At 42.7% G+C, this 24,048-nt stretch overlaps 1 protein-coding gene across 2 annotated transcripts; it reads left to right on the forward strand.

Moving 5' to 3' along the window:
• The first annotated feature begins 1,449 nt into the window (after nucleotides 1–1,449).
• On the forward strand, nucleotides 1,450–22,270 carry EIF1AX (eukaryotic translation initiation factor 1A X-linked). Of its 2 annotated transcripts, XR_016459901.1 has the most exons (8): nucleotides 1,547–1,692; nucleotides 2,660–2,743; nucleotides 4,494–4,597; nucleotides 5,997–6,047; nucleotides 6,970–7,051; nucleotides 7,158–7,249; nucleotides 9,463–9,581; nucleotides 21,958–22,270. XR_016459901.1 is itself a non-coding variant. In XM_090124672.1 (7 exons), the coding sequence occupies exons 1-7, from the start codon at nucleotides 1,677–1,679 to the stop codon at nucleotides 9,466–9,468; spliced, it is 435 nt and encodes a 144-aa protein (XP_089980798.1). In that variant the 5' UTR covers nucleotides 1,450–1,676; the 3' UTR covers nucleotides 9,469–11,102. The 2 variants fall into 2 exon arrangements, 1 of the variants encoding a protein (XP_089980798.1); XM_090124672.1 differs by lacking the exon at nucleotides 21,958–22,270 and having other exon boundaries at nucleotides 1,450–1,692; nucleotides 9,463–11,102.
• The last annotated feature ends 1,778 nt before the right edge of the window (nucleotides 22,271–24,048 follow it).

Genomic DNA, 24,048 nt, shown 5'->3' on the forward strand with positions numbered 1-24,048 from the left:
TTGCGAGTTTTGTTCAAGAGAATATTTAAAACTTTTGTCTAAAGAGAGAAGGACATAAGAAAATAGAACTGTGTGTCCAGGTTTGTTTTTGTGTGTGTGTGTTTTGCTTTGTAAATGTGGTGTACCAACTAAAGCTGTGCTTTTCTATTATTGGAAGGAGAGGACTTGAGATATGCTGGTCCGTAAGCAGCAATGGGTAATAGCTGAATTTTCACTTACGAAAATGGTGTAAATTAGCTTTATCTTGATACTCTTGACCTAATCAAAGGGAAGGTGTACTTATGAGGGATGTAATTATTTTGCAACTGGGAGGGGGGTAGGGGGTGGGAGGGAGTCTACTTAAAACATTTTTAAAAAATGACAAAATCACAGATAAAATATTTTTCTACAGTTCTGTACAATCATACTTTATACTAGTTTTCTCAGCATGGCACATGAATCTAAGGTACTATTCCTGGAGGTCAGTGGTATTGTACCTTAAGCAAGACCATTACAATAGCATCTGTTAGATGCCTGGCACTGCTGTCATAATAGAGTTGAAATGCTAGTAAAATTAAAAGAAAAAAAAAAAAATGTACTGAATACTTTAAATGATTGTTTTATTCAGAGTCTGATCTAGGAAGTGTTCCAATCATGTTATTAATGTGTAATTAGAACTGTTCCAGATGTAACTATGAGCAGTTCTGGAGAGAGATCATTGCTTGTACTCCTGTCCAATGGCAGGTTTTGTAGTCTTCAAAAGAAATCAAGATTTCTACTGCGAATAAACTTTCAAACATATTAAAAATTGCTTTGTTGGATAATTTATTTATTATAAAAGCTGTTGCTTATTGATTACTAACACTGACCGATGCTTGCAGCACCCTAACTACGAGATCATATATGATACATAATCATCTCCTAAGCACTCGTTGTTTGATCTTTGTAACAGCTTATCACAGAATCACTCACAGTATCACAGAACCAATCACAGATTGGAAAAGACCGTAGAGATCATCGAGTCCAACCACAGCCTAACCATACTACCCTAACTAACAACCCTGCGCTAAGTCAGGGCACCACATCCAAACGGTTTTTAAACACATTCAGGGATGGTGACTCAACCACCTCCCTGGGGAGCCTATTCCAGTGCTTCACAACCCTTTCAGTGAAGGGTTATCGCCTACGGCTTGCGGCAGCGTTGCCCGCATCCAAGGGAGGGAGTTTCCTGCGGCCGGGCGCTGGCTGCCCTCCCATCCGCACAGGCTGCTCGGGGCGGGGACGCGAGCCTTCCCGCGTCCGCCAAGAGCCGCCTCTCGCAGCTTCCGATTGGCTGCCGCTGCCCGCCCCGCGCGCAGGCCCGACCAATCGCCCTGCGTCCGCCTTTCGCACCGCCCACGGAGGTGACGCTACGCCACAGTAAGGACCCGACGGTCGCCGGGAGCGCGCGTTCTCGCCCCTCCCCACGGGGCGCGTGCGCAGAGGAGGGAAAGCGGCGCCGCCAGGCGGCGGCGAGCCCTCCAGTCCTCCGGCCCGCCGGGGGGCGCCGTGGGGGAGGAAAGTACGAGCGAGCCGCAGCCCCGGCCGCGCCGTTCAGCCCGCGCGCAGCCGCCGCTCGGTTCTGCCTCCGCCTCGCGGGAGCCGCCCGAAGGCCCGAACGCCCCTACCCAGCCCCGCGCGGCGCAGCGCCCGCCGCCATGCCCAAGAATAAAGGTGAGGCCTCCCCCCGACCTCTCGCCGCCGCCGCCGCCTCGGGAAGCCGGGCCCGGGAGCGGCCGCGCTGCGGAGGCCCGCGCTTCGCTCGCCGCCCGCCGCCGCCTGTCACGTGCGGCTCGCCGCGGCCCGGTGCCGCCGGGCGGGGCTGCGAGGGGCCGAGAGCCCCACTGCGGGCACGGGCAGCCCGGCCGGCACCCGCTGCTCGCAGCGCGGCGGGTCGCGGGCCGGCGGCGTGCGGGAGGCCTGTGGGACGGGGCGGCCGCGGGGGGGAGGCGGGCGGGGCGGGCCGGGCCCCTGGGTGCGAGCGCTGCCGCATCCCGCCCCGCTGCCGGTCGGCGGCGCGCTTCTAAACGGGGGGTGGGAAACACCGAACCGCTCCTCCGCATCCCCACGAACGCCACCTGATCCCGGCGCCACGTGTGTGCCTTTTAAATAGCGCCGTCATGCAGCGTGGGATTGCGGCGCCGCGTTACGGGCGTTCGGGGCTGCGATAGAGGGGGAACGGCTGTTCGCGAGGGTGGATAGTGATAGGACACGGGGGTCTTAAACTGAGGTAGGGGGGGCTTCGATATTAGGAGGAAGTTTTTCACACAGAGGGTGGTGATGCTCTGGAACTGGTTGCCCAGAGAGGTCGTGGATGCCCCATCCTTGGAGGCATTCAAGGCCAGGCTGGATGTGGCTTGGGCAGCCTGGTCTGGTGGTTGGCGACCAACCCTGCAAATAGCAGGGGGGTTGAAACTGGATGATCATTGTGGTCCTTTTCAACCCAGGCCATTCTGAAAAGCCGCAGCTCTGCTCTTGCAATGGGCATTGCCATCTGCTTGTGACTTTAAAGATAAAAATGTTAAAATCTGAATAGGCGCTCAAGATTGACGTGGAAAAAATGCACCAGAGTCCCCTTGATTAACTCTTACTGTGTTGACCGGTAGTAATGCGTATTCTTTTCTCCTCTTGTAACATTTAGGTAAAGGAGGTAAAAACAGACGACGAGGTAAGAATGAGAACGAGTCAGAAAAAAGAGAGCTGGTGTTCAAGGAAGACGGGCAAGGTGAGTTTCTGAGTGTGGTGTCACAGTGCTGTTGTTTCGGTCAGATACTGTGAGTTGCGTACAGTCATAGAATCCTTAGAGTTGGAAGGGACCTCTGAAGGCCATGTAGTCCAAGTCCCTGCAATGAACAGGGACACCACAGCTGTATCAGAATACCCAGGGCTGATCCAGGCTGGCCTTGAAAGTCTCCAGGGCCAGGGCATCAACCATGTCTCTGAACAACCTCTGCCGGTGCCTCACCACCATCACTATAAAAGAAAGACTTTCTTTACTTCTAACCTAAATCCACCCTCTTTGATTTAATCTCTTTGAGCTTGAAACCATTTCCCCTTGTCCTGTCACCACAGATCCTGCACATTGGAAGTTGGTGCTCAAAGATAGCATCTAGATGTCTGAGGAACTCAAAGGCAGTGGGGAATAAAGATAGGTGTTGCCTGGGTTGCTATGTGTAGCTTGTTCTGCTGCTGGTAGCTGCTGGTTGTCCCTTGGATGCACAGTCCCACTGCCTGTTCTGTGCCAGCTGTATGGTTCTTGGTGTCTTTTGTGGAATCTCTGAAGTCACAGACCTGGCTAAAACATAATCTCTGTTCTCTCACTGAATCTTGTTGACTTCACTAACATGCTGGGCTGGGGATGGGACACCTGGCAGCTACTAGAGCAGGAGCAAGAGGTGCAGGCCTTTCTGGGGTGTTGTCAGGTGCAGTGAGCAACAGTGGAGGTTGGTGGCCAGAATTCCCTTGTCCTCTGCCTTCTGATGGCAGTGATCTCACCTGCCCTCTGGCTCGCCCTGTCCTGCATGTCATGCTCTGGCTGTGGCTCACGTATACCTGAGTGCATGCCTAACCAACAGCTAAGCACTGGGACCGGGTAAACACAGTTTATTAGAAACACTGGAGAAGTATTGATTTAAATTGCTGCACAGACAGGGACAGCTGAATGTGTTTCTTTAACCTCTTGTTTATATTCCACAATAGTAGTAAGCAAAAAGGGCTTGATTTTGATGCACCTATAAAATTTAAAATCCTTTTCAACTCCCAAGCAAAATCTATGTAATGAGATCTGCACAGTTTGTGCAGATCAGATGATGTGGTTTGCTGGATGGTCCATCTTGTGCTGTGGGAAGATTTTAGAGTATTGAAATGTAACTCTGACTCTAACTGAGAATATTTATTTTCCTGGCATGCAGGGATGGTCGGGTAACATTATTCTCAAAAGCCACATTATTTTCTGCTAAATAGTAATACATTATGTTGCAAACTTTAATAGTGTGTTGGAGAGAATCTACACAGCTTCCAGTTGAAGCCTGTATGTACAGAGATGCCTTTCAGACAGTTTCTGAGATCAGAACCTTTCAAGAATAACAGCTGTATCCATAGAGTCTCTGCAGAAAGGATTGGGAGTAGTGGTGGGGGTACCCAGCACATAGCACATCCTCTTCTTCCGTCAGTGATAACATGGGGGTTTGGCAGGACAGGAGCAATGCTGCTGTAATAAACTCTTGAGCGTTACTCATTAGCTCTAAAAGTTATCTTTAGGAAGCATTTAGAGGAAACCAAAGCATGAATGTAACCAATAGTGGCTGCTTGTGATAATACTTTCAAGTCAGTGTCAGGAGGGAACTTCAGCTGCCAGGCTGATGAGAGGTCCTCTGCAGGTTTGTGTTTAATAAAATGTTACAGCAGAATTTGGTTATGTGACACAAGTTACACTGTGTCTCCACATTATTATTCTCTCTTACCCTCTCTTTCAGAATATGCCCAGGTGATCAAGATGTTAGGCAATGGAAGACTGGAGGCATTGTGTTTTGACGGTGTGAAGAGGTTATGTCATATCAGAGGGAAACTAAGGAAAAAGGTAATTCTGAAACAGTGGCATTATGCATGACAAGTAATTGTAAGAAAACAAAAAAAGTAAGTAGCTCTTTACAGGAGAGATAATAAATCTTGTTTTGTACTTAACAAATTTTGTTTTTAATAGTAAACTATTTTTTCTTGTATTGTCTGAGCACAAAAATAGGCAGTCTGGTTTCTGAGTGCAGCTCCAGAGTTGAAGGGCTGCCCTCAGTAGTTGTATGTACCTCAGAGGAGATATCAGACTGCTTATGAAATGCTAACTTTTCATATTATGGAAACTTGAATCATGTTTTGATACCTTGCTGAGCTTATTCTTTGTACCAGAGAAGAACTGAGTATTATTTATAATCATCCTCTCACTGGGTGACTTATCTGAGAGCAGTTCTGACAGGGGCTTGGGGCAAACTTACAGCTTCCACAGGCCCCTCAAACGCCATCCCTTCGTTGTCTGCTTCATCAGTTCCTAAAATATCTTAATGCAAAGCTGATCTGCAAAATTCCTTACCTCCATGGGGATGTATGCGTTATCAGTCTTAACTTCGGCACCTCTGGATGGTTTGGTGCCATCTCTTGCCCTTTCTGGTTGTTACAGTTTTGTCCTTTGTGTCCTTTGTGATATGCAGGTGTTCCTCTCACATTCTGTTCCCAGTAAAAATAGGCAGTCGCTGTGTTCATTCTGGATTGTTCTACCCATTAATTCTCAGGGGCTGATCATTGCACATATTTTGGTATCACTGTGAGCCCTGCAAGCTGCCAGCAATGTGGTGCTGCTCAAACTGTTAAAGGTGATGGAGAATGTTCACAGATAAATGCTGCCTACTGCAGAATTAATTTGTCACTACAGAAGGCTATTCCTCATGTCGGAAGCAAGTCCAAACGGAGGAGCTACTGTGGGATAGGACCATCTTGTGCATTTTTATCAGTATATCGTGTTCTGCAGGTTTCTGAGGGCTTTGTTTTGATGGATTACTGTAGCCAGTTACTAGAAACAGCTCCATTTGTTTTCTTGGGTTTGTGACTGGTTCTTCATTACCTCCTTCACCACCTTTTTTGGTTGTTGTGGAGCTCAGCTCAGAGGGGTGGCTCAGTGCATTATTTCTGTTGTTCTCTGGGAAGTAATGACTTAATAACGACCTTGTTGACTAGAAACTCTTCAAAGAAGTCTGATTTACCTTCATAATAGCCCTTTAACTTGCTAAATAATATTTGTACTAGTATTCAGGAGCTGGATTTTTCAGTGAAAATAGAAAGTTAGGATTTCCAGGTTATTGGGTAGAAAGTGAAAATGGTGACCATAGTGAAATGCTTAATATTGTGCAGTAAAATTAAATGTGTTTGAGTTTTGCATTATACAACAAGAAATTGAATTCCTATAATGTAGCATATGCTTACTCTTTCAGGTTTGGATAAATACTTCTGATATTATATTGGTTGGCTTACGAGACTACCAGGTAAGCTTTCAATGCAATCTGTCACTGAAATAGCTTACAACCAGTTTTGTGTAGTGTGAAGTTACAGCAAGTATCCTGAGTAAATCCACATCTAATTTTGCTTGAATTTATGTTTGGTTATGCTAAATCAGGATTTTTAATTTCCTCGCGTTACAGAGAGATTGTCTTGAGTAGATGACAAATCCTGGTTAAACTTGTTCTTCCAAATTTAATTGCTCCCTCAGATGTTGTTGGCAGTCACCCTGGCCTTATTAGCATCACACCTGACTTTTTATTTTTTTCCAGGTGTAGCTGTTTGATGCTTGGGTCCTGTGAAATAAGGAAGATGGAACCAAGCACCAAACGTTTCGTTGTGGTAATCAGAATTTTGCATCCTTGGTGGTAGGCATTTATCTCGACCAGTCACTTTATCACCAATTAGTTTCTACTTACATTATTCTGTTACTGGAAGTGTAACTTTACCTAACGTGAATTTTCATTGGCTATGTGATTTTTCATGAGTTTCAGGATTTTGTCATCAGCGGTTCAAGGATAAATTCTGCTTAGATATGGTAAAACATCCAAGATGTTGTTGTTCACTGCATGTTTTAAATTGCTTAAAACTCGAAAATGTTGACATTTTCTTACTGACCACCAAGCACCTCCCTGTGTGTGTTCTGTGAAGAAAGATTAATTTTAAAGACATGAAACCAAGCTTCTCAAGTGACTGATAGCAGAACAAAATTGAGTATCTCCCAGCACAGATGAAAATATTCTACAGGGAGCACTTATTTTTTTTACCTCGGGATTAAAAATAGAAATAAAGGAGGAAGAAGATACTGCTGTTCTATAAATAATACAGGTGTTACTAGTTTAGTGTACTTCTTAGGGAGTCTTTTTTTCATCATAAATGACTAATACCTTCTAATACATTCTTATTTAGGATAACAAAGCTGATGTTATTCTAAAGTATAATGCAGATGAAGCCAGAAGTCTGAAAGCATATGGGGAGCTTCCAGAACATGGTAAGAACGTTTTCAGTTCAAACTGGAAGTTCAAGTTAAACAAGAATATGTAGCCTATCTTGACTTGGTATGAATACTCTCCTTAACTTTCTGAATGCCTTTTTAGCTAAAATCAATGAAACAGACACATTTGGTCCCGGAGATGATGATGAAATCCAGTTTGATGATATTGGAGATGATGATGAAGATATTGATGATGTAAGTAGTAGACATGTTCCGTATGATATGTTTGAAACTCTCATACTCATACTGACACTAAGCTGTCTTTCGATGTTTTTTGGAGAGAGTAAAACTGCACATGAGTGTTCAGAATAGCTTACCTTGTCAAGGATTTTGTTCTTGAAGAGTGTTGTGGTGCTTGGTGTATCTACATGCTTCAAGGACTTGTTCCTTCACTTTCTCAGCCCACAGAATCCTTTTTGGAGTAAGACAGTTGAATGCTTTTACTCAGACAAGCCTGGCAGATGTTTGAGCAAGGGACTGCTTCAGAAAGGGGTGTGGACATGAGCACACCAGCTTTCTGTTCTCTTTTCTGTTCTGTTGTCCTCTTCTAATTGATCTCTACGCAAAGCATGTGTACTTAGTTTCGTACCATTAAAATCTTCTCATTACCCTTGAGGTACTCACAGTCAAAGTCGTTTGACCCCAAAGATACAGATTTAGGTAGCAGTGGCTATCCAAGTGGTTGTGTGTGTGTGTACATGCATGTACAGGGGAGGAGTTACAATTACAGCATCAACTAGATGTATGGACACAGCTGGATATTGAAGGAGCTGAATGCAGCCTCAGGTGCTGCTCTCTGAACTGTAAGCTCATTACAACAAGCTCATGATGGAAAGCAAAGTAGATGATATAGGAAGGTTTAGCAGACTATTAGGATTTCTTGGCATCTCCTGCAATGAAGGCTAGAAAGACATCCCAGGCAGCGTGCACAAAGACTTGTGGGTCAGCTCCCATGTCACATGGGGCAGATTTGGCCACTTCAGTTGAAGCAGGATGAGCCAAGGATTATGTGAATGCAAATTGTATTGGACACATTTATAGAGCAGGTCATAGTTCATATAGCAGTTGCATCAAAAACGTGGCTATCAATTTTCTGATTTCTCTGTAGTTTTAACAACCTCACTATCTAGTAAGAAACAACTGAAAGATTTTTGTGGGTTTTTTGTTGTTTTAATTTTTTAAAAAAAGATCTTAAATCTCTGGTTTTGTCTCATGTTGTGTGTATCTTAAAATCACAAAAGCTGCATTTTAGCAGTACTGGATTTAATGGTAATCATGAATTTGCAGATTGTCACATTCACTTGTCGGTGCTTATCACTATGATAAGCAGTAACTGACTGTACACTCTTATAGTAGTAAAATTTATTATAATTCAATCATAATCTGCTATAAAGTCTTTTCAAAGATGCTGTGCTTTATTTTGCAGCACTAAGATGAATGTGTGCAGGGTCAGCTGGCTCAGGGGATAATTAGTAACTTACTGAGCTAGTGAGTTAACTTAATTGGATAGACCATTCAAGTTATTGTCTTACACTTTAAGTCTTCATCTTTTTAGTCGTTTCTCTGAGTTGGTGTTATGAACCAATTCTCCTTATGCTTACATTATTTTGACCTCATTGAGGCTCCATTTCAATCACTTCTTTCAAACTATCCAAAATCTTGATGAATTTTTCTTCAAACTTTTGAAAAATGCACTTTGAACCTGTCAGTGGTTGAGTTTACTGTAGCTGGAAACACTTTGTAGTAATATTTGCTTTTAATAATGGAGCCATTGTAAGATCTGGATGTTTTAAATTGCTGTATGAATATTGCAAGAATGCAATTTGCAAACTAATGGATCACAGTGTGGGATAATGTATTAAAGTGAGCAGCTCTGATTATTTTCAGGTTTCTTAGGTATGTTATATAATATTAATATCATGCTGTAAGAAAAGAAGAGACATGAAATAACAAAATAAGAGTAATCTCTGTGAGGATCATCCCAGTCTACGTGGAATCATGTATGGCTTTGAAAGTCATAGTCAACATGAAAGACTTGGTGGAACCTTTCCATAGTTGTTCACATCAAAAGAATGGTTAGAAAAGTTCATTTTGCCACTGAACTTGTTTGGAAGGTCAGTACTTAGGGATGTTATCCTTAAACTCCGTTTGGGCTTTTTTATGCTTGTGCTACTTGTATGAATATTGGCATAGCTGTTCCCCTATGTAACTGTAGTATCATAACATTGGTGATGAAGGCATAGGAAGAACATAATTGTTCACATGTTAAGAAAGGGGGGATACAAGCTGAGGGAAAAACATTATTGTATGGAGCTCAGGAAGTTTCCTGTTTAGATGTAAAAATAGTTTAAAGACGGAACTGATGAAAACTACATGTGAATAAAATTATTTTTCTTTTTATTTTTCAGATCTAATTTGGAACAGAGGTTTACATTCCAACTTTCTTCCTCCAAGGATTGTTCTACATTGATATTTTGATTATTTTTTGGGTGAAGTACCTTTCTTTTAAGAAGACTGAAAATTCTTGGTAAAGAGTGTAGTTTGTTACATCAAAAGGATTTATTTTCAATGTTTGTTTTAAAGTATTTATATTTCTTTAGAAATGGATAATGCTGGATTATCACAAAAGTTAAATGAAATGCCATAAATATTTTCCCTTCACCAATTAGAGCTTTTAGCTCCGGGTATAAGTGAGATACAGAGACATGGGCTGTAAAAGACTGGTTTTCCCCTCTTGTGCTTTCATCACTACAATTCCAGTTAAACTTGTATTTTGAAATAAAAATTGTTTACCCTGTAATTATCATGAATTTTGATTAAATACCCAGTTCAGATTAGTATTAAAATGTACTATGCAGTGTCTGTCCTTATACCCCTTGCCTTGATGTTAACTTTAAAAGATTTTGATAATATAAAAGGAAGGCAGAGATCTGCATTTTAATTCATAATGCATGAATCTGCTTTTCACATCTCGTAGCATGCTGCTATTTTTATACAGATTTTGATAATTAAGAACACTCATAATCTCAAAGAAGCAAATTTGCCACAGCGGATGGGTAGAGGAGAAGTAACGATAAAACATAAGCAGCATCTTAAATTTGCAGTTGTTGAAAACTGTCTTGTATGCTTAGCTCTTGTCTATTCAGTAGCTAAGTTGTAGTTGTGGAAGATGAACACTGGGTGGCACCCAACATAACAGGGATGCGTTCATACAGACCGGTAGCAGTTGGTTCTGTGCTGAAAAAAAACTAAAATAGTTTTTCCCCAAAGCGAATGCTTAACATTCATTATATGTTAAACGTGTAGAATATTTTTACATTATAGAAAGGGTTATGTTAAGAGTAGAGTTTTATTTTAATCTTAAATTCCACGCAGCCTAAGGTACAACATTAAAGCTTATGTGAACTTTGAATAACAATATAAATAAGAAATTAAATTTGTGTCAAACGTAGGAAAAGGATCTTTTCATCCTGAATGAATCGCTGAAACAAATTAATGGAAAGATTCTTTTCCACCTTTGGACTGGAGGAGTCAGTTAAAGCTGAATAAAGACTAACATCATCATGAAAATATTATTTTGTGGTAGCCTTAGTTTGTTTGTCTTCAGTTATGTATTTAACAACTCTGAAAGCAGGTTAATGGAAAACTTCCTTTTGTGCCATAAAAATCTGATTCTTGACACTTGTATTCGTTATACAGTCTTTTTGGTATGATGTAAAGTGACTGCCCCAATAGATAAAACAAAATGTCTGTAAATATGGAGTGGCCTCCGTGCTTTATGGGATTTATTTTTTTTTTTTAAGGAGGATTTCTGCATTAGGTTTGAATTCCCAGAAAATGTCTTTCTCTCTTTCTCTCTTTCCTTCTTCACAGTGTCTATTATTCCTAAAAGAAGATCATACAACAGTAACTATTTCTTAGTCATGAGTACTTTTGCCAAATATTACATGGATTTTAAAAACTCATTGTAAGAACTTGCTAGATATTGGGAAAATGTGCTATTAACATAACACTCCTCTTGCCCTGATATTAAAGTATATAAAGTTTCTGTCTTTGTATGTCTGTAACATTTAGCAGTGAATCAACATACAAGTTATAAAGTTTCAGAGCAAGGTTTATAAGCCATGCCCTGGCTTACTGGTTTCCTCACCATATTAAACAGACCATCGAGCAGCTCTAAAAATGGTCTAGAAATTCCCAAAACCAGGCTTGATGCAGAAGATTTCTATGTGGCAGCAGAGAAGTTAATGATTAAATTACAGTGAATGTTTGCCAAAGATACAAGTATGGAATTTATTCTTGCCAAAAACACTACTGTACATATAGGAAAAGTGTAAAGTACATTGTCAGTGGTAGGAGAAATAGAAAGAAATATGCTGCTGTTGCAAGAAACTTATTTCAGTGTACCAAAATTCTCTGGTAGGACAAGATGCTTCAGCTGTGGGGCAAAGATGAAATTCTGTTTCTCACAGAATTGTTTCCAGTCTTTATCAGTCACAGGCTCCTGTCTGGCCCACCAGAAACTCTGCAGAGCTCTTTAGGAAGATTCCTATTCAACTGTGATATTCTTCTTAGTGCTCTGGCTCAACACCATCTCACTGATTTCACGGTAGGCTACTTGGTCTTTCTCAAACATCCTCATTCTCTGTTCACTGCCAGAGCCACTTTCACAGAGCAAACTGGGCAGCTTTATATTGTCTCTTTTTCCTCCGGAGGTAAAAAGCTGCTTGCACAAGTAGCTCTGATTTCAGCATCTACATGCAAAGAAGGCAGCAGCTGCCAGGTAGAGGACTGCAAGATTGCTGACTGATGCCATGAAAGGTGGTCATTTCTATATAACTTTTTTAATAAGACTTGTTTGACTTTGAGAACTGCTGCTGGCTTTTCTACCTGTAGCGTGAAATTTAATACAGAAATTAAAAATTGGATTTTCTGCGACTGAAGAGTAAACGTTGTGTTCTCTGTTTCCCACTGAGAGTTTTGCGATTCAAACTTTGAAGCAGTTTTTGTTGTTGTTGTACCAAATCTTTTTTGTCTCAACGGCCTTTTAGTGTGGCAGCATTTGTTTGGGCAGCCCTAGTTCTTTTCCACACTAATCCTTTGCACTGTCTCATTTTGAAAATGTATGTGGTTTTGAAGAAACCCTCACCGCTCTCCTTCCTCAGGCAATTGAGGAACTGGTAATTCGTGGCTCTTTGACTGCTGTTTCCTTGTTGCAGTTTATATGTGTAAGTATAGGTTTCTGTGTGCTGTATGCGCTACCAGACGGACATGTGGCTCTTCATACAGTGGCCATGAGCAAATGCATGCTGATGGCAGGGTGGCAGTTTGCTCGGTGTGGCTGTGTTCCTGACCAAGTTCTTTGTGATGAGATGATAGGACTTGTGGTTTATCTGAGTTGTGAGCTGGTGCTGGAACTGCTCCATCCTGGGGCTGTGGGGTAAATCTTGTTTCCAGCAGAAATGTGGTGTAGAAACTTGCTCAATAATTGGAGCAGTCAGCCTGGACTGTAATCATTTGCTGTTACTGAACATGAATGCTGTGGGACTTGAAAACCTCTCTTACCTGGCTCAGTAGCTCAAGCCTAGTTTTTTGCCTGTAAACGCAGTGCTATGTAGGTAGCTTGTCTGCTTCATGGAAATGAGGACTTGAAAGTTAAAGTAAGCACAGCCTTCTTAGAAGGTCTGTGGGAAGAGGGAAGTATTACTGTTTGAAATATCTTTTCTTTTTAAACTTGGTGCCTTTTTTTGGCCTTTGTGAAGATCATTGTTGGCAATCCTTTCTCGTTCTGACACAAAACGAATCATAAGGATTTATTTCTCTGGATGTGCATACCTTTTGGGAAAGAGAAGAGATGAGCAGGGATGATTCCTTTCCTTCTCCCTCTCCTTATCACACTAAGCATGAGTAAGTATTCCTACTGATTAGCTCTGGTTGCTTGTGCTGCATCTTGCCCCTCAAATGTAATGCTGAAGATTGACCTTTTACAATCACACTCTCAACTGAATGGAGGCCAACTGCAAGCATGAGAGCTTTCATGTAACTCCATCTAGGAAATACGTACTAGCAGTAGAGTACTGCTAGAAGCATCTAAACATTTATTTCTCCTTTCAAGTGCTTATTTGTTCATGGTCTATCTTTGGGATCCAGCTGTTTTAATTACACTGATTATACTTTTGGACTTTAAATGCCTAACGTGACAAAAAAATAGAATCAAATTGAGTGATCAATCTCTTCTTCTCACTTGCTTATGTAATGTGAAGGATGTCAGCACAAGAGTTCCAGTAGTTTGCACACTTTACTGACTGCTGTGGTAAGCCTGACATCTAGCACTTTGTGTTAGTTGTCCTATGAGTTAGTTTCTTATTTTCTTAAATGTGTTTGTAGAAAGGAAGAACTGTTGCAGAGTGGTTTTATTTATATAATATATAGGATGTTAGCTCAAGAAAGAAAAACTTCATCAGAAGCTGAAAGAGACTTGATAACTAATTAAGGGACCTATTTTTGTATCATCGCCTAACAGTAAATTTTCTTTTGGAATACTTAATGTGTAAAAGTGTACAGTCTTTCCCATTATAGAAGCGTGCATCCCATGGTTCTGAAGGAGCTGGCTGAGGTGGTTGCCGAGCCGCTCTCCATCGTATTTGAAAAGTTGTGGCTGTCAGGTGAGGTCCCGGATGACTGGAGGAAGGGTCACGTCACTCCCACTTACAAGAAAGGGAGCAAGGAGGACCCCAGGAACTACAGGCCGGTGAGTCTCACCTCTGTGCCTGGGAAGATCATGGAACAGATCATACTGGATGACATGCTTGATCACATGAGGAAAGGGCGTGTGATCTGAGACAGCCAGCATGGCTTCACCAGGGGAAGGTCATGCTTGACCAATCTGGTGACCCTCTATGATGGAGTGATAGTATCGATGGACAAGGGAAAGGCGACCGATGTCATTTACCTGGACTTGAGCAAGGCCTTTGACACATCCTTATCTCCAAACTGGAGGGATGTGGATTTGATGGATGGACCACTCGATGGATAAGAAACTGGTTGAAAGGCCGCAGACAGAGGGTGGTCATCAATGGCTCTATGTCCAGGTGGAGGCTGGTAACGAGCGGCGTCCCCCAGGGATCTGTCTTGGGACCGGTGCTCTTTAACATCTTTATCAATGACATCGATGACGGAATCGAGTGCACCCTCAGCAAGTTTGCTGACGACACCAAGCTGAGTGGTGTGGTTGACACGGTGGAAGGAAGGGATGCCATTCAGAGGGACCTCGAGAGGCTAGAGGATCCGGGTGAACCTGATGAGGTTCAACACAGCAAAGTGCAGAGTTTTGCACTTGGGCCGGAGGAATCCCAGGCATCCCTACAGACTGGAAGGAGCGGTCCTTGAGAGCAGCCCTGTGGAGAAGGACCTGGGGGTCTTGATAAATGAAAAACTTAACATGAGCCAGCAGTGTGCCCTTGCGGCTCGGGAAGCAAATGGTGTCCCGGGCTCCATCAGAAGAGGGGTGGCCAGCAGGGACAGGGAGGTGATTGTCCACCTCTACTCTGCTCTTGTAAGGCCCCATCTGGAGTACTGCGTCCAAGTGTGGAGCCCCCAGTACAAAAAAGACAGGGAGCTGTTGGAGAGGGTCCAGAGGAGAGCCACGAAGATGATCAGGGGACTGGAGCACCTCCCCTATGAGGACAGGCTGAGAGAACTGGGCTTGTTCAGTCTGGAGAAAAGGCAGCGGGTTGACCTCATTGCAGCCTTTCAGTACCTAAAGGGAGCCTACAAACAGGAGGGGAATCAACTCTTTGAAAGGGTTGATAACTGCAGGATGAGAGGAAATGGTTTTAAGTTGAGGGAGGGGAGATTTAGGTTGGATGTCAGGGGGAAATTGTTTACAGAGAGAGTGGTGAGGTGCTGGAACAGGCTGCCCAGAGAGGTTGTGGATGCCCCGTCCCTGGAGGCCAGATTGGATGGGGCCCTGGGCAGCCTGGTCTAGTATTGAATGTGGAGGTTGGTGGCCCTGCATGTGGCAGGGGGGTTGGAGCTTCATGATCCTTGAGGTCCCTTCCAACCCTGGCCATTCTGTGATAGCCTCAACTTACTCATAGGAATTTCTGTCACAGGGTTTTGGGGACTCTGAAGTTTTTGGTGTCTGCAAATAAGCACTGCCAGGAATGGAAGCACTGGAGGTGCTTTCTTCTGGATTCTTGAAGTAGGTCACCTTCTTTCTTAAGAACAAGCCGATTCCAGCATGCAGGCATGGGCAGGTCTGCAAGCCTGCCAGTGAGAGAAACACTTGACGGGTGCTGCTTCCTCCATTTCTTGTAACACTGAAGAGCAGCAGATAAAGAGGAGGATCTCTGTGGGATGCTCATGCCTGGGTTGTATGCTCTGCCACAAGTGGTTCCGCCTGTCAAAATGGATTCAGCTTTGTGACAATCCTTGAGACAGTGTTGACAGTCCTTACAGTTGCTGTATTTACTCACTGTACTTATAGAGGAAAGACAAATTCTTGAATTGATTCTATTGCTTTATTTATTTATTGGATTATTTAGCAATGGTCTCCTATGCAGCTGTTGGAGAATCAAAGGGAAAAAAACATTGAAAATCTGAGTCTGGTTTAGAGCATGGAGAAATAATTAGAATAAATAACTTGAGTCCAAGTAGTCTTCAGTTAAACGAAAGAAACACTGACTACTTCTGATCATGTTACATAGATTGACATCCTCTGACTTAATCTTCAATTTTTCATCCTTCAAAATAATCTTTATTCTTGTTTCCAGAGAAATTTTCCTCCAATTTTTCCTGAATTTGTCATTCACACATGTATCATTGTAGCATATAAATGTTATTTTAGTCTTACATTATTTATTCAGATCACATAATAAGGTTTAGTAAATGTGTTTTCATCTTCTTGCAACAACCATTTCTTCTGGCACAAAGTTTTTGAACTCATGATTTCCCACTTAATGACTGGGGATCCAGTTAATTGCCATAGCATAATCTTCCCACAGGGACAGCTATGCTGTGATGAGAATAGATGATGTCACCTTTCTGTTACATAGTACTGGGTCAGCAGCTGGAGTTTTCTGTTCGTATCTGCTCCCACCCCACTGGATGGCTCTTCCAACATTCCCATAGTGCTACAGCTATCCCAGCTGAAACTGCCATGTTCTTCTAAAGGTGTCCCTCTGTAGCTTTCTGTTAGGACTGAAAATACTGAGAGGGGAAAAAATCTTCACACAGGCCTTTTATCTGTTCAGCTTTTGTGATGGAAATGGACAGAATTGAAGAAGCCATGTTTTCCTGATATACAAACGTTAAATCAGAATGGAAGACTTGTAAGGCTCTCCATATTGTTGAGATTTCCCAAAAGGCTTTTTGCTGATATCTTTATCACAAGAGGTATTGTCACTGTGGGAAGAGCATGTAATTTTGAGTAGCTTGATATGCCACAATAATTGTCCTTCCTCTGTCTTTCCTATAAAATTATATATTGATTTTTACCTCAACTCATGGACGAATGTGGTAAGAGCATCAGTTGGCAGTTTTCCCAATGACATGGTGACCATTCATGATACTCAGTTGTCCCTCTGATTGCTAAGTATGTTTCATTTTTCTGTCAATCAAAATTATGCTTTCCTGAATCAGAGAGTGTATATGTGTAATTGGAACTCAGATGTACAGAGGTTAAGCTGTTCAGCTCATCTTCTGGCTTCTCCCAGAAATTTCAAAGGATCCAGGAATGTTTGCTGGCTGTGTGCCATGGCTAATTGACTGTTTTTCAGAATAATTTAATGTGCATACCATAGTTAGAAAATGCTTTGTCAAGCCATAGGCAACTTAATGTTGTTCAGAAATATTTTCAAAATTGATTTGTATGGCAACTACATCAAAGAGTGCTCATAACTCACGGGCTGTAATTCAGTAAGAGGTGTCTTATCTCAACACTTAATTTATTGAAGCCTACAGTTACTCTTCTGTTAGACTGAAAACTTTCCTCTCGTAACAGCCTATTGCTCATATGTTATGAGAGGGTGCGCCTAAGGGAAATCACTAGCACAGTAAGTAGATCTGGAATGTACTGTGCATGGATTTTCCACCCACACCACTCTATATCTTTTTCCATTGAAGTCTAACCTCGGATTCAGAAATCCAGAGGAAGCAGAGTAAAGTTCTGGTCCTTGTTCCACCTCCCATCTCCACCATACCCAATTGCACTTCCCCACTAGTCCCATTTTAATCTTCATGTGACTCTAAATAAAGTGTGTTGTGTCTCTTGTGGTATCTTTGGATGCTTCAGCTTTGAAACATCACCTAAGCACTTCACGAACATGAAAAACAACCAGCCTGTGTCAGGTTGAAAGGGTTATCCAGGCCCTGCCACCCAGTGTTTGAAATTGTCAGAAACATAGAAGAATGTAGGGAACAACAAGCCATATAAAATGAAATCTTTCCTCTTCTGTTATCTCCCATTGCCAATGTTCACCAATTTGAGGCTTCCCCCACTGGAGCTCACTGTGCCATCATACATCCCTCCCTTTTCAGGCAGAGAAATGGGGAGCGAGGAAGGGAGTTCTGCAAAAGACAGGAAAGAGACTTCTGATTGTAAAAGTGATGAGGTTGCACATGTGTGCTCTGGGGCTTTGGCAGGAATCTGGACTGGGCCTTTAACATGAACCTGGGGTCATAACTTTTGAGTATTCAGAAATACATATTTCAGTGTTGTTGCTTCTAGCAGCACAAGATTTATTTGGTGTTCTTTTAGTCAAAAAGTTATTCCCCCTTGGAATCTGTTCTTCTGTTACAAGCAGCTGTAAATCACTGAGAGCACCATATATGCTAACAGAACATTGAGTGATTTTAGAAGAGTTGGTCACAAAAGGGAAATACATGTTTTTTTCAGAGCTGAGAAAACTTTCAGGTCAATTCTTCACGTGCTAGGAAAGTGATGACCTTCAGATCTCAATCAGACTTCACATCTTTGCTCTCTCTGTAGAGGTACAGGGGTGTCAGCCTCACCTGCTAGCTGCCTGCTGAGATTCACCATAGAACAAGATGGCTTCCTGGGTGGCGGGAATTTATTGAACCCTTTGGTGCTCTCAGTGACAGAAGCTGTTTTTGAGATCTGGAGAAATACTGCCGCAAGCTCTATTCACAATTTCTCTCAGTATGCCAGTATAAAAAACACTCAGTTTTTGGTGGTGCAGTTTGCTGTGTGCTCCTCCAGCCTCTGTTTTTACAGTGTTCCATGACCATCCTTCATTAGGCCTTGTGAGTTTAGGTGAAGGTGCTGGGTGAAGGTTTTAGCTTGGAGAAGAGAAGGCTCCAGGAAGACTTCATTGCAGCCTTCCACTACTTGAAGGGAGCTTATAAAGAGGAGGGGGAATGATAGATAGTGATAGGACAAGGGAGAATGGTTTTAAACTGAGACAGGAGGTTTAGGTTAGATATTAGGAGGAAGTTTTATCACACAGAGGGTGGTGACACACTGGAACAGGTTGCCCAAGGAGGTTGTGGACACCCCATCCCTGGAGGCATTCAAGGCCAGGCTGGATGTGGCTCTGGGCAGCCTGGTCTGGTGGTTGGTGACCCCGCACTTAGCAGGGGGGTTGAAACTGGATGATCACTGTGGTCCTTTTCAACCCAGGCCATTCTTTGATTCTCCTAAGGTGGGGGCAAAAGACTGTTTAGAGGCATCCACCCACAGCAGCAATCATTTGGAGCAAAAAGTTACTTACTTTACCCAAACTGGGAGCTATTGAAAATGTGTATTCTTCCTTTGTATTTACATTTTAACCTCTCAACAAAACTAGGGTAGTACCAGATGCATGCAGAGAAGATGGGACATGTTCTTCCCCTTTATAGGCTGCTTGTGCAGTTCAGCAGAGGAAAGTACTGCTAGATCTAAAAATATTCCTGGCTCAAATAGTCACATCTGTGTGTAGCACAGTGGGAAGGTGGCTTCAGATAGTATATTTTGAAGAACTACCTTTTTGGTGCTGTGAAGTAAAGGCTGGGTGTATTTCAGATCTCTATTCAAAAGCCACCTGTGTATGATACACACAACCCTGCAGAGTCAACCTGTAAACCACTGAGCAGTCTTCCAAGAAATTTAAAGTACCATGGTATTTGGGGATTTAACACCAATCCTAAAAGCGCATTGAGTAATGCATTGCAGGCAGGTGAAAAATGAGGGCTGGGGGAGATCAGACCTATTATACCTTGCATATCTATCGCATGTTCAGATAGTGCTCCCATCTGCTTACAGAGTTTCTAACACTTTTTAGAGTAACAATACTTAATACACCTTGTGCACTCAGCTAAAGTAAATCCATGCAATTTCTTCAGCAGATATTATATTGTGTTATACAGCAAGATTGTAAAAGCTACAGTGACCTTATTCTTTCTTGAGTCAGCCTGGATTAGGGTCAGCACAAGCGTCTTTCTGAAGTTTCACTAGGAAGTTAGTCCCCCACTGGTACTGCAGGCTGATTTTCCATTTATTAGTGTAGAACTGAGTACTGATCACTTTGAAGTTGGTATTTGTCTTACTGTACTTACATATGATAGCACTGGCAGGGTCACATTCCACTGGTATAGTGGGCACATAAAAACTGGAAGCTAACATTTATTCAAGTGTGAGATTTTATGAAATAGCAAAAATTCTAGCAAGACAGTATTTTTGGATAAACCATTTTCAGGTACAGGCTTGAGCAATATTCATATTGGATACCTGCCAAAATATGTGCAGTGTCCTGAGCTATATCAGGACAGTTAAGTACCTTAGGAAAACAATTGTTTCACAGATCTATTTAAGCAAGGTTGCTTCCCCTTTTCACTTTGGCTTTAGTGCCAGGCAAGCTGAAGAAGTTCACTGAGGCAAGAGGAAAAATAGGAGCATGATGGAAGGCTGTTGTAAGCTAGTATAATCTCTGAAGAATGAGAAAAACCATTGCCATTGTTGTTTGAGTCAGAGTTGTATTGGTTGGAAGAAACCTGGGCTGCTCATCCAATCTCCTGTACAAAGCACATCTTAGAACCTGTGCTCTGTCCTTCTGCTCTCTCAATGTTTCTAGTGATTGAGGTATAACATCTGTGAGCAACATGGTCCAAGGTTTTATCACTTTCATGGTTTAAAAGAAGTTATAATTTCCTTTAAAAAAAAATAGGGTTTTTTTTGTTGTCCAAGTTGTGCATATTGCTTTAATTGCTCCCAAGTGCACAGTGGAGAAGAGTCTGACTCTCTTCTCAATTACATAGATGCAGAAGGTATAAGATTTCCCTATAGCACTCTTTTCTACAGACTGAACACAGCCCAACTTCTGGGCCTCTCCTCAATGCCATGTGCTCTGGTCCCTGTGCAAATCCTGTTCATTTTCTGCTGTATTTGAACATTCTTTATTTCACAGAATCATTGAGGTTAGAAAATACTTCTAAGATAATCTAATCCAGCCATCCACCTGCCACCAGTATTGCCAACAATGACATCCCTCAGTGCTGCATCTACATGTTTCTTGATCACCTCCAGGAACTTATAATCAATGAATATACAGATGTTATAATTAAGAAATATACAGGAAAGTTAGGCTAAACAGGTTATCACACCAAAGAAGAATGGATGGAAAGCTTACCCTTGTCCTAGGCTTGCTGAGAAGACTCCAAGAGGAGCAATCTCCAAAAGAGATCTTTCCTTACTGGTAGTCAGTTCTTAAATTGGGTCTAGGAGAGGTGGAGCCAGGCTCCACCCCTTCTGGCAGCACAGGTGAATTGCCTTCACCTGTGCTCCCAGGGTCGACTCATTGCTCACCTCAGGTGATCAATCAGAGGTTCATGCCGTGATTCAGCAGTTCTCATACAGACTGTGACTCTACCACTACCCTGGGCAGCCTGTGCCACTGCCTCACCACTCTTTCTGAGAAGCTGTTTTCCCTAATATCCAATCAGACCCATCCCTGGCACAACTTGAGGCCAGTCCCTTTCATCCTAACTTCTACCGAAGGAAGGTGGAAGTAGATAAAAGTGGCATGCTACAAATACGTTGAGAAAAGTACTTTCTCAGCAGTCTGCAAGCTGCTCAAGATCTGCCACAGGGAGGTGATACTCATCCAAAAACTGAAACCATGTAAACTGGGCTGATTTGTGAGAAATAAGCATTTGAAATAAGCCCAAAAATGGGCATTGTATTTTAGATTGAGTCTCAACATAACAATATCCTTCATGAAGCCTTAAACATGTATCAGTGTATGATTTTAAAGAGTGCTGGTAATTACTCTTCCTTCAATTGTAGTATCATACTGTATGGGTATCTCTTTTCTCATCTTACTTCAGAAGATGTGAGGCTCTTTGAAGAGCAGTACTGGTGGGCCTCTATGTATAAATCTCCAAACTCTACCTTTTTCTCTATCTCCCCGCTGACCTAGAAGGCACCAACCTTCTGTTCCACTCCCCACAGTACTGTTCCTGTTTTAATTTGGATGCCAATAACGTTATTTGAAAATGAATATGTTTCTTTGAAGCATGTTATCAATCTAATACTTCACTGAAGGGAGTGTAACTTTAGTCAGCTGCGTTTGCAGTGGCTGAGCATTGCCTGAAGTTTCTAAAGCACTCACTGTTCCCCAGTTTGCTCAGGGTGTTCTGTACAGATTGCCTTTATGTTCTGAATTTGAGTCTCAGGTTTCCCTGGAAGGTTTGTTTGTGACTGAGCGGCTGGAGCACTCACTCTCTCTGGATCACAGGACTGGAACGTGGCTCCAAGAATCAGAGAACTCCTGTTGAATTCCCTGTTAGAGATGGTGACCAAGTGACTGTCTCAGTGCAGGAGTTGTATGAAGTTACAAAGTGAATATACACAATTGGTAGGTACTGCCAAATATGTGTATACATTCACTTTCTTTTTTCTTCTCCAGACTGGCTCTCATCTTCAGGGCAATCAAATGTGCCTGGGAAAGCTGCACCCCCAGATGGTGATGTTGGTTGTTCATATCCATGGAAATGCAGACCTGAAAACGTTTTTGGGAGGAGAGAGCAAGAGGAACACCACAATTCTCATGTTTCATGGACTGCCTGTGAAGCATTTTTGAAAAAATTACAACTCTGTGGTTTTGAAACTGATTTTGTTAGTAGCCATCAATTTAGTTGTCAGAAGAGATGAGATCCAGACTGTCACTTCCTGAGATGAATAAACAGCCTTCTACGAGGAGACCACTTTTACACGCACTTATGTCTTCAGCTTAGTTTGGGCCTTTGGGTCTGTGGTGATAGGACAAGGGGAAATGGTTTCAAACTAAATGAGGGGAGATTTAAGTTGGATATGAGGAAGAAATTTTGAACAGTGAGGGTGGTGAGGCAGTAGAACAGGTCGCCCAGAGAGGTGGATGCTCTGTCACTTGGTGACACTCAAGCTCAGGCTGGATGGGGCTCTGAGCATCTTGATCAGGCTGTAAGTATCCCTGTTCACTGCAGGGGAGTTGAACTGGATGGCTTTTAAGGGTCACTTCCAGTTTATACTGCTCTATGATTTTATGACAGTGTTTCAGCATATCCTTGGGTACTTGACTTCTAGAATCTCTCACTGTAGTTGCTTCGCGTCTCTCCTAACTGAGGCAGGAAAGCAACACTGGAGATCATCCAGTCCAACGCCCCCATTTAAATCAGGGTTAACTCTGTTGCCCAGAGAAGGATGTATCATTGCTCTATCAGCAGTGGAGGAAAAAAAAAGAAAAAAACCCTTTCTATTTAAGAGAGTTTTCCAGTATTCAAATTTATGCCTGTTACCTCTTATCCTTTCACGAGGTAATTCTGAAAAGAATCTGGCTCTATCTTCTTTACTCCCCACACTATACAGCAGATACTGATAAACATTGATGAAATCCCCTTGAGCCTTCTTTTCTTCAAGCTAAACAATTCAAACTCTCAGCCTCTCCTTGTATGTCAGATGCTCCAGTTTCTTAACCATCATTGTGACCCCTCATTGGACTCACTCCAATATGTCCATCCCCTCCTTCTATGGAAGAATCCAGAGCTGGATGCAGCACTTCAGTTGTCTCACACCGGTGCTGAGGGGAAGGATCACCTCTCTTGACCTGCAGGCAGTGCTCTGCCTAACGCAGCTCAGGATGCCGCTGGAATTCTTTGCCACGAAGGCACATTGCTCATTCATGTTCAACTTGTCCACCAGGATTTCCCAGGTCCTTTTCTGTAAAGCTGGTCAGCCCCCAGCCTGTACACGTGCTTGAGCTTATTACTCCTCAGATGCAGCACCTGGCATTTCCATTTGCTGAATGCCATGAGAATTCTGTTGACCCATTTCTTCAGCTTGTTGAGTTCCCTTTGAATGACAGCACACCCATCTGATGTATCGACTGCTCCCAGTATTGTCACCTGCAAATTTGCTAAGACTCTGATCCAATCATCCTGGTCATTAATGAAGACTTTGGGAGGTGCTGACTCCCAGGTACACTACTAGTGATTGGCCTCCAGTTGGACCTCACGTCACTGATCACAGCCCTTTGAGCCTGGCAGTTCAGTTAGCTTTCAGTCCCCTCTTCTGTCCATTTATCTGGTCTGCATTTCATCACCTTGTCTATGAGGATGTTATGAGAGACTGCACTGAAAGTCTTGCTCAAGCCAACATAAACACTTACTGGCGTCTCTTCTTTCAGCATGCCACTCACATCAGCTCATCATAGGGGAGGCATGATCTCCACTTTGTAAATCGATTCCGACTACTCCCAAACACCTCAATATGTTTTGAAATCTTTTCTAGGAGGATTTACATCACCTTCTCATGAACTGACATGAGGCCATCTTCCCTGTAGCATCTTGAATCCTCATTTTTGCCTTTCTTGAAAATAGGAGTGACATTTGGGTTTTTTTTTTTTCAGTTCTTAGGAGCCTGCCCTGATCATGGTTGTCTTTCAGAGATTAGCAGGAGTGGCCTCACAGTGACACCAGCCAGGTGCCTGAATGTGTGTAGTGTACTGGGTGCATCACATCGG

This window comes from Phasianus colchicus, chromosome 1, assembly GCF_987193195.1.
Source record: "Phasianus colchicus chromosome 1, bPhaCol1.hap1.1, whole genome shotgun sequence".
NCBI classification, from domain to species: domain Eukaryota; kingdom Metazoa; phylum Chordata; class Aves; order Galliformes; family Phasianidae; genus Phasianus; species Phasianus colchicus.